General features: G+C 51.8%; 1 protein-coding gene across 4 annotated transcripts; it reads left to right on the top strand.

The window, feature by feature from the left end:
* The first annotated feature begins 149 nt into the window (after nucleotides 1-149).
* ZNF250 (zinc finger protein 250) lies at nucleotides 150-8,635 on the top strand. 4 transcript variants are annotated; one of them, XM_045860910.1, is made up of 6 exons: nucleotides 189-205; nucleotides 2,065-2,176; nucleotides 3,552-3,638; nucleotides 3,856-3,982; nucleotides 4,168-4,281; nucleotides 5,403-8,635. In XM_045860910.1, exons 3-6 carry the CDS (start codon nucleotides 3,597-3,599, stop codon nucleotides 6,716-6,718), a joined length of 1,599 nt encoding a protein of 532 aa, XP_045716866.1. In that variant the 5' UTR covers nucleotides 189-205; nucleotides 2,065-2,176; nucleotides 3,552-3,596; the 3' UTR covers nucleotides 6,719-8,635. The 4 variants fall into 4 exon arrangements, with proteins under 4 accessions (XP_045716865.1, XP_045716866.1, XP_045716868.1 ...); XM_045860909.1 differs by lacking the exon at nucleotides 2,065-2,176 and having other exon boundaries at nucleotides 150-205; XM_045860912.1 differs by lacking the exon at nucleotides 2,065-2,176 and having other exon boundaries at nucleotides 199-219.
* The last annotated feature ends 1,552 nt before the right edge of the window (nucleotides 8,636-10,187 follow it).

Raw genomic sequence — 10,187 nt, 5'->3', positions numbered from 1 at the left:
GGCGAAGGCGCCGGAGGGGGAGGCGGGGACGATAGCCGCCCAGGGAGATGTTGCGCTCTAGGATTGGTGGTCCAGGTGAGTGGGCGGGGACTGAGGAGGCGGGGTCCCCAGGGATTGGTGGCTGCGCAGACTAGGCGGTGCGTCCCCTTTGTCCGAGTGCGCTGCTGCCGGCCGCCCCTTCGCGCGTGAGGCTGCAGTGCGGACGGTGAGTCAGGGCCGGTGAGTCAGGGCCGGTTAGCGCCTGCGGGCCACGACCCTCTCCCCTCACTGACGCGGGCGCCGACGCGGCCTCCCCCCGATCTGGTCCTTCCCCTCCAGCACGCACTCTTCCCGTCTTCCTCGCCGGTATCCTTCCGCTAGGAAGCGCAGTAGCCCCTTTCCCGGCCCCCAGAGCCTCATCCCCGCCCCCCAACCTCTCCCTCGCCCTGTCCGCCGCCTGCGGGCGCCAGCCCTGGCGGGTTGGAGGGGTGCGGGAGGTCTCCGCAAGGTCTGGGCTGGGAGGGCGAGCGCGGATGCCGGGGGATGGTTGTCAACCTCGGGGGTTGGGGGCGCCCCCAGCGTCCCCCGGAAGCCGCCTTGGGGGCCGGTGAGCAGAAGTGCGTCTCTGGATCCCACACCCTCCCCGCGTTTCCTACCGACGCTGTCTTCTCCCTGTGACTTTGTAAGAGCCCTTTTTAATGAATGAGGCCAACCTCTCCTCCCAGTTTGCAAATGTTTTGCTCGTTTTCATTTGCTTTTTAATATTGTAGTCGACAATATGTAATACTTTTCTAAAAAATACAAGCATGTCAGAAAATATAAAAAGTGAAAGTCACCCTCCGCGACGAGCGGCCGTGCGCGCGGAGGAGGCCCTGGCTGCTTTGCTTTGTGTTGTTTCCGGATCTACGTGCTCGTTTTTGTTTCCAACCTAAAAGGAGGTTCGGGGCGTTTGTTGGGTTTCTCTGCTGCGAACGGCCTTGTCGGCCGCGCGTCCGACGGGCTGCGAAGCCTGGCCCCGCGCGGGGTGACTGGGAGGTGGACGCGGCCGAAGCTGGGGCCTCACGCCCGAAGCCCCGGTCTCGCCAGCCTGTTAGTTTGCGTTCGGAGCGTCGGCGAGGTCGGCACTTCGATGTGTTTCAGCCTCGGTGTTTCCTTTGTGATCTGCCAGTTCCTAGTTCCCGTACACGTTGAAAACATTCTTCTCAAATGATGGTTTGGTTCTGGTTTGGGGTTTCTTGAGGTAGAAAACTTCAGCTATTTCATGATCAAATATTGACCCTTAAGGGTTTGTGTTTTAAGGGCTTTTCCCACTCCAAAATTTTTACAATAAATTCTTGTTTTTCTCTGGATCCGTCTGGAATTTGGTTTGGTGTGGAGTGAACTGGGAAGCCAGCTTTCTTTCTTTCCTCTAAATCATGTTATTTCTAAGTTTACTTACTGAGTAATTCATCTTCTCGTTGATTTGGCAAACTGCCGCTGTTGTGTGTTACATTCTTACGTGCCTTTGGATCCATTTCTGCATTTTGTGGTGTCCTTGATGTACATAAATATCTGAATTCATGAAGGAGGTCTTTCCCCCAGCCTTTGTGCTTTGGCTGTATTGCTTAGAAAAGCCCTTCTTACTGAAATTAATGAAAATTTACCCGTATTTTTATTCAAGTTATTTATCATTTTAAATTTTAATTCCTATTTATTAATTAACTAAATGGATTCATTTGACTTTCTGTATAAGATATAAGATGATCTAATTTTTTTGTCCTTTTTGTTTGTTTGTTTGTTTGCCTTTGTTCTACTTACTTTCTGGGAGATTTGTTGAGCTTTATGTAAAGGTGGTTTTGTTTTTCCTAAGGCACTGAACCCTTTGACCTGGTGACATTTACTGAGTCATCTCCGTTACAGCGATTTGGACCATAGATGGGGCCCTGCTGCTGGGTCCCTGAGCCCTCTTCCCATCCAGGCCACCCTGGCTCTGGCCCGGGCTTTGTGGCTGTGGTGGGCAGGATTGACATCACATTTCTAAGTGTATGCTCGATGTGTTTCTTTGCCATTTGTGACTAGAACATTTTCCTTGTGTTTTCTGATTAGGGGTTGCTGGTGTAAGGAAGCTGGCAGCTTGGATGCCTATTTGTGGTCACTTACTCCAGAAGGTTGCTGGTTGTACTTGGTGCTCACACCTGGCTGAGCCCTGCACCTTAAGGTGGTTTTATACTCCGAAGGGCGGGCTCAGTGGACATGAGGGGGCAGGGCATTCCAGCAGGGAAACCTGGGGTGAGGGGGCTGTGGGTGAAGGGAGGGAACTCTAGGAGCCGTACAGCTGCCCAGCCCAGGGACTCTGTCACAGCTTGTCACTGTAGGTGGTGTCTTTGGAAAGACAGGCATCAAGACCATCAGAAATGACTGCTCTGCTTGTGGAGTATCCTGCTCTCCATCTCAGTGCTTCACTAATAACTCACTTTTTTCCCTTAACTAAAGACCCATCCGGAACTCCAACGAGGGTGTTCCTAAAACTTAGCTTACAAAGCAAAATAATAATAATAAAAGTTAAATTCTAAGCTCTTTGCATCTCTGCAGTTCCTTCTTTAAATCCTATCCATGTTTTTCTTCAGCCTACAAAATACTCCCATTGGAATTCTAATTAGAGTTGTATTGTACGCACACACAAGTTTGGGGGAAATAGGCATTTTTGGTGAACAGAGGAGCAGCTGCAGTGAGTTCAGTGTGTACCTTCTGGACAAATGTCCACATACCAGGTGTTCTGCAGAGAAAGCAATGTAAAGGCATCCCTTCTGGCTGACCCATGGAGCATTCTCCAGAAGGGTGACTGTTCTTTACTGTGAAATTCTCGGAGGTGATCTGCCTCTTGGGCTTTTTGCCCCATTGCAGATCCCCCTCTGCATTCCAGAAGATGGGAACTCTCCTCCTGTCAGAACAGCTCCTGGTCCCTTTTTTCCAGCAGTTTGGTGGGACAGACACCTCAGCTTAACTTGTCCAGAATCCACCTGCCCCCAGGCCTATCTGCCAGATGCTTAGATCAAATCCCTGGGGCACTAACTCTCACTCTACCACAACCCAGCCCCCCACAGGCACTGGGGCAGCCAGGCACAACCAGGCGTAGCTGAGATGTCAGAGTAGCCATGGAGGGTCATGGTCAGGCCAAGCGTGCAGGACATGGGGTGGGGTCCCCACAGGAGAGTGCGCCTGCAGCAGAGCCGTCCCCAGACTCTCTCCTCTTTGAGGGGTTGTCTCTGGGGAAGCCTGACCTGGCACCCCCACCAGACCTGATGGTTACCTGGCACCTGTGTGAGTGTTCTTGCATGGGCCCTTGTGGGCAGACTGTGGGCTGGGCCAGGCCAGGTGAGCAGGGCGGATGGCCCAGAGCCCTCGAGTATACAAAGGTCCCCAGGCATCCCAGAGTTGTGACCTCCTGGGTCCACGCTTAGGAATGGTGTGTTTCTGTGGCTCCGGAGCAGTAGGGTTGGAGCTCGCAGAGGGCAGGGCTCCCCTGGGAAGTCAGGGTCTACGCCACAAGACCAGGCTCTTCATGTGCTCCCTCCTCTTCCTCATCCTCACAGGCTTCTCTGAGTTCCATCTTCCTCAGAGACAACAGGGGACCGGCGATGGCGGCAGCCAGGCTCCTGCCACCACCGGCAAGACCCCAGGTAAGCTGCCCAAGGCCTGTGTAGCTGCATTTCCTCCCGTGCCCAGTGGCAGCCTGGGCATCACATCCCCTGAAGTCTGTGGCCCCCCCGTTACCCCATCAACTCCCAGGTATCATCAGGCTTTCCCCATTTCGGGGTATACCTCACCCCATGTTGCTTGCACCTGCTCTGTCTTGGATGTGGAGACAGCCTGACCTGCAGCAGCCCGTCTTTCCAGGTCAAGGTGACCTTTGAGGATGTGGCTGTGCTCCTCTCCCAGGAGGAGTGGGACCAGCTGGGCCCTGCTCAGAGGGGCCTCTACCGACATGTGATGATGGAGACCTACGGGAACGTGGTTTCGCTGGGTAAGGCCCCTAGCAGGCCAGCCTGTCTGTGGGCTCCCTGGGGGTGGGGCTATATGGTAGTGACCTTGCGGTCTCCTTATGGGTGCTCAGCTCCAAAGGGAGTTTGGTCCTCTGTCTCACACCCACAGACTCCTTAGGTTGGGTGGGCGCGCTCTAAACAAAAGGCCTTCCCTCCCCATGAGCAGGACTTCCAGGGACCAAGCCCAACGTGATCTCCCAGCTGGAGCGAGGAGAAGAGCCCTGGGTCCTGGACGGGCATGGGGCCAAGGAGAGCAAGGGTCTGGGCAGCAGTGGTTCAGGTGAGTGAGAGGAGCTGGCTCTCTTGTACTGAGGGCTGAGCACCAGCCAGGAGTGGCCAGGAGTCTTCAGGAGTGGCTTCCTCCTGGGTCTCTCCCAGGAAAGGGGCCTGTGGGCTGGCAGGGCTGAGCCGGGAGAGGCCAGGTGTTGGTGAGTGCACACCTGTGGTGATTATGCTCTGCCAGGTCCCTATCCATCTGGGATGTACAGAATTTGAGGGCTCCCTAGCTTGTGCAGAAAAGAGCAAAGCACCCTAGTGTGGAAGGGAGGTTAACCTGACCCTGTGGTGAGGCTGAAAGCACATTATTTAAGATGATGAGCAAGGGAGCCTGCCACACCCATGTCTGTATAGCGTCCTGGGGTCTCACACACTAAGCAAGGCAAGATACATGGGAAACAAAACGAGAGAAGCTAAAAGATTTGGGAAAAAGAAGAAAAATATTGTTTCTAGTTGATATGATTGTCTACTTGGAAAAAGATTGATTAGAATTCACAAGAGCGATTACCCATGTTGCTGAAGACACATTAAGTTTTACTTCTATTCATCAGCAACAAAGGTGGGACGGATATTTTCCTGTTTTATTGAGATAAAATTTGCCATCCTCATGGCTTCCCCAGAGGCCCCATCTCTGGCCTAGACTTGTTTCTTGTCTCCCCTGCAGTGCACTCTATACAAGGAAGAGCTCATAGCCCCCCGCACACGAGTGTGTGTTCCTGTGTCTCTGGGATTAGGCTGACTGGTGTGTGTGTTGTGTCCGCCTGACAGGGCTCCTCACAGTTGTGGGTGGTCCTGCACTTATTTCTGCTCCAAATGGCCTCTGGGAGCCCAGTGCACAGAGGACTCCAAGGAAGGCAGGGCTTAGGCCACACTGAGCTGTCACCTGATGCCATGGTCATGGGTTCACTTCACACAGGAGTGACCGCAGGCTAGAGGTTGGACCTTTCAGCCTGTGCACATTTCCTGTTTCGCACCGCTGTGCTTTCCCATCCTCTCGGCTCACCCAGGCAAGTGCACCGCACCTCTGGCCACCCCTGGCAGCAAAGCCACCTACAGAGGGGCACGTGAGCTGCAGTTTGAGCAGGCTGCCGTTCAACATATTTTCCTTTGGATGTGTTGTTTCAGAATGTGAGAACAAGGGAGAAAACCAAAATAATCTGAAGCCATTCATTTCAGAGGAAGTATCCACAATTCTGGGGAAAACAGCCCCTGGGTGGATTGATCACGGAAGTGACAAACCTGAGCAGAGCTTCCATCTGAGTCCAAGCCCCCTGGGCCCCCCTGAAGGTCAGCTCTCCAGCCCAAGCAAGCCGCTCACTCGGCAGCCGGCCACTCCCAGTGGGGAGAGACCCTACAAATGCATCGAGTGTGGGAAATGTTTCAGTCGGAGTTCCCACCTTCTCCAGCATCAGAGGACCCACACGGGAGAGAAGCCCTACGTGTGTGGGGTGTGTGGGAAGGCCTTTAGCCAGAGCTCGGTCCTCAGCAAACACAGGAGAATCCACACGGGTGAGAAGCCCTACGAGTGTAACGAGTGTGGGAAGGCGTTCCGTGTGAGCTCAGACCTTGCCCAGCATCACAAGATCCACACAGGAGAGAAGCCCCACGAATGTCTTGAGTGCCGCAAGGCCTTCACTCAGCTCTCACACCTCATTCAGCACCAGCGGATCCACACTGGGGAGCGGCCCTATGTGTGCCCGCTTTGCGGGAAGGCCTTCAACCACAGCACTGTGCTGCGCAGCCACCAACGGGTGCACACAGGGGAGAAGCCGCACGAGTGTGCAGAGTGTGGCCGGGCTTTCAGCGTGAAGAGGACCCTGCTGCAGCACCAGCGGGTGCACACCGGGGAGAAGCCGTACTCCTGCAGCGAATGTGGGCGCGCCTTCAGTGACCGCTCAGTCCTCATCCAGCACCACAATGTGCACACTGGTGAGAAGCCCTATGAGTGCGGGGAGTGTGGCAAGGCCTTCAGTCACCGCTCCACGCTGATGAACCACGAGCGGATCCACACTGAGGAGAAGCCCTACGGCTGCTATGCCTGTGGCAAGGCCTTTGTGCAACACTCCCACCTAATCCAGCACCAGCGGGTGCACACCGGAGAAAAGCCCTACGTATGCAGTGAATGCGGGCACGCCTTCAGCGCCCGCAGGTCTCTGGTCCAGCATGAGAGAATCCACACAGGTGAGAGGCCCTTCCGCTGCACACAGTGTGACAAGGCTTTCAGCCTGAAAGCCACACTGATTGTGCACCTGAGGACACACACAGGTGAGAGGCCCTACGAATGCAGCCGCTGCGGGAAGGCCTTCAGCCAATACTCCGTACTCATCCAGCACCAGCGGATCCACACGGGTGAGCGGCCCTATGAGTGCGGTGAGTGTGGCCGTGCCTTCAACCAACACGGACACCTGATCCAGCACCAGAAGGTGCACCGGAAGCTGTGACCTCAGCAGCCACAAGAGTCACTCACACAGGCACACAGATCCGGGAATCCTGTAGCTCGGAAGAAGCCCTGTGGTAATTGAGGGTCACAAAATAACTCCACGGTAAAGCACTGAGCTTGTTATTCCTGTGGGAAAACTTCAGAGGGTGCCTGTTTAATTTTTTCAAAATCTTGGAAGTCATATTGGAGAGTAATCACAATTATAGTGAATTTTGGTAAAGACAGCCATAATTCTTTAACATTAGGTAGTTTCAATGAGAAACTAAAGGAAGCTAAGGCATAAGGATTACTGTCACAATAAAAACTTTCTTACATTCCAAATAAAGGTTTCTTAGAACATCTATGCCTTTCCAAAAAACAATGGCTACCCTAATTATTGCACTTAGAATTAGGATATTGGACTATTTTCAGTATCTTGTTAAACCACTAAACTACTGTGTGGATGAAATGCTATTGAAAAGTGTCATGAAGTAGCATCATGTAGTATGGCTAGAAATCCTGTGTGTGGAACCTCCTGTTTTGTATGGGGGAAAAAAGTAAACATTACAAACTATGTAAATTTATAAAACCCTTATCTAGGGCTTTACCTTTATTCAAGATCAGAAAGGATGTCCTAACTTTTTAGTAAAAATTGAACTAAAAAAATGGATCTGTTCCTCAAAACTCACCCTTGTGACCAACAGACTCTGTGCCCCCAAAATCATGGGATGTCTTGGGCATCTGGGCCCCATTTGGGTGTAGGCAGGGAGCTCCACTCAGTCCCAGGTGTCATGGCTGCAACACCCAGTGGGTGCCTCAACACACAGGTGTTTCCAAAAGAAATTACAAAAAAGACTTGGTGTCTGTTTCCAAAACAAAGTTCTCAAATTCAAATAGCTCTTTTCTCCTATCAAATATTTTTATTTCTAAATTTGAGGGATTTTGTTTTCATTTTTTTTTTAAATTCCTGGTTCCAAGAGTGTATTATCCATTGTCATATGCTATAATGGATGATAGCAATGACAATGGTTTATTAATTTTTGGTTTATTAACCTGATGTACCTTATAACTACCTGGTTTCTTAATTTTTTAAACTTTTACCTAAAACATTATCCACCTCTCAGGAAGTTAAGCACTAGGGGTTGACCCTTAGGCCCACAGCAGTGTGCTGTGATGCAGACAAAAGCTCAAGTCCCCTCTGCAGAGGAGTCACCCATCCCACAGAGGGCAGCTGTGGCCCTCACTCATGCCACCCACAGCCCACCACTATTCTGGGCACAAATCCTAATCCCATGGGAGAATTAGAACTAGTCATGTTCCCAGCAGAATGAGAATAAGAGTTAACATCAAATCATGCTGTTCAGTGTAGAGAATACTGTTCTGCCTTTTCTTGCACCAGCTGCTGTGGACCCCTTGGTGAGTATCTGGATCGGTGTTCATGGAGCTGGGTGGTGAGCACATGGTGCCCTGTCCCTGGGGAGGCTTGCAGACTGTGCAGTTCTGCCCCAGGAGCAGGAGGTAGCACACTACCTGCTGATCCATATGGTGGTCACTGTTGGAAGTGGGCATCAGAGGCCAAAATGACCTTTGGGATCCCCACACCCTGATAACTGCCTTCTTGGCCATTACTTCCCAGCTCTGACTTGTCAGCAACATTCAGTACTTTTATTTTGAACTCTTCACTTTTTAGGTATTTAAATATCTTCATAGTGTTTCTCCTTAAAACTAGCAAGAGTTTGACAGTTCTTTTCTAATTTTTTCTTATTTGGATAACATTTTAGTACACCTGAAATTTTTTTTCTGTGTAACTGTATAACCTGATGTACCTTACAAAAAAACAGTAATGAGTGAAACACACTTGTGGGTGAAGGAAAAACAGTAACTTTGGCATAAGTGTCTCCTACAATAAAGGAAAATACAACCAGGAAAGTCTGAAAAAGCCTTGTGTGCCAACTCCAAACAGAAGCAATTAGGAATGGGTATTCTGTAGCACACAGAGCTATGAAGGCATGGGGAGGGGGTGCTTTGATTGCTGGCTGCTGCTGTCACTAATACAATCCAACTTACCTAGTGTGGGGCACAATGCACGGCCCATCTCTGGAGGAAGATGGCTGTACAGGTGCCAGGCAGCCTGAGAGAAGCAGGGGCACTCCTGCAGGACAGGCTGGGGAAGCAAGGCCACCACAGGACATTCCATGCAGGGGGTCTGGTGATGGAGGCCCAGGAGGATCTTTCCCAAGTGTAGACTTGACCTAGGGCAGAGGAAGGTCACAGGGGTGGTACTGGGGGTCTCTTACAGCCCACCTGAGTGACTTTGGGAAACACTTGGTTTCGTGCATAAAAGTTCCTAAGCTGAGAAATACAGATGTGTGAACTTCAGAGGTCCCCAAGACTTGCCTTCACTTCTAACACCATCACAAGTTCTCAGGTCAGCAATATCACCCTCAAGTGCAATAATTTGCTGCATTGACTCAGAACTCACCCTGAAAGCTGATACATGATGACCATGTATTACAGGGAACAGACACTAAAATCAATCAGCCAAGAGATCATCACATGGGGCAGAATCCAGGACAAGTACCAAATGCAGAGATTCTGTGGTCCTTTCCGTGGGAAGTTACAGTCCCTTTCTTCCCTGGCACTGATGTGTGACAGTGTGCATGGGTATTGCCAAACCAGCGAAGCTTACCTGGTTCTTGGCATCCAGGGTTTTGATTGGCTTGGTGATGACCACATAGCTGACTGTCTGCATGACTGATCTCGGACGCCAGCCCAACAGGGGTCAAACTGATGCCCCCACCATAAAATCACACTGTTAGCAGATAAACATTTATCAGGCAAAAGCCAGCCCTCTTCTGGGGTCAGGTTAGTCCTCTCGTTTACCTTCAACTGGTAAAGAGTGGGCTGGAGCCTAGGCCTGCCCCCAACGGCTCTGTGACCTCAGTCCAGTCACTTCCCTTCCTGAGCCTCAGGTTCTCATCCATGTCACAGAGTCACTATGAAAATGAAATCACTGCAGGAAGACCAGCCCAGCACTCAGTTTCTGTGGGACTCTGCACAGGTGCAGCAGCCAGGGAGCGCCCACCCCTGTGAGGGGGTTGTCCAAACATCCCACAATCCCCAATGGATCTTGGAGAGGTTCAGCCCTCAGCTACAGGAAGCATGCAGGAAAATGGGACAGGCTGGGTTGGGGTGTGGAGGCCACACACCCATCTCCAGGGGGGACTCAAAGCCAGCCTAGTGAGCACACTTGGACTGTCCCAGCCGTGAGGACAGGGGTGGGAGGACCCAGCTCCAGCTCCAGTGACCTGGCTCAAATCTGATGTCCTGCCTGGGTCTCTGTCCAGGGATGTACTCAGGGTCAGCCACAAGATCTAGGTCATGGGCACCTAGCATGCATGCTGTGAGCATGACCCCACCTGCCTCACTGCCCATCAGGATAGGTACTGTTACCTCTCATCTGGGGATGCTGACTTGAGATGTGCCAAGGG

The sequence above is a fragment of the Phyllostomus hastatus genome, unplaced genomic scaffold (assembly GCF_019186645.2).
Source record: "Phyllostomus hastatus isolate PE091 unplaced genomic scaffold, TTU_PhHast_1.1 phas_scaffold_21, whole genome shotgun sequence".
NCBI lineage: Eukaryota > Metazoa > Chordata > Mammalia > Chiroptera > Phyllostomidae > Phyllostomus > Phyllostomus hastatus.
The sequence above is the reverse complement of the archived record's forward strand: the minus strand, read 5'-3'. Positions and strand labels throughout refer to the sequence as shown.

Bases quoted from the DNA above. Each gene is read 5' to 3' on its own strand.
- ZNF250 (XM_045860909.1), top strand. From the start codon at position 3,597: ATGGCGGCAGCCAGGCTCCTGCCACCACCGGCAAGACCCCAG. The intron at 3,639-3,855 runs GTAAGCTGCCCA...CCGTCTTTCCAG, and splicing joins CACCACCGGCAAGACCCCAG to GTCAAGGTGACCTTTGAGGA. The intron at 3,983-4,167 runs GTAAGGCCCCTA...CCCCATGAGCAG, and splicing joins CGGGAACGTGGTTTCGCTGG to GACTTCCAGGGACCAAGCCC.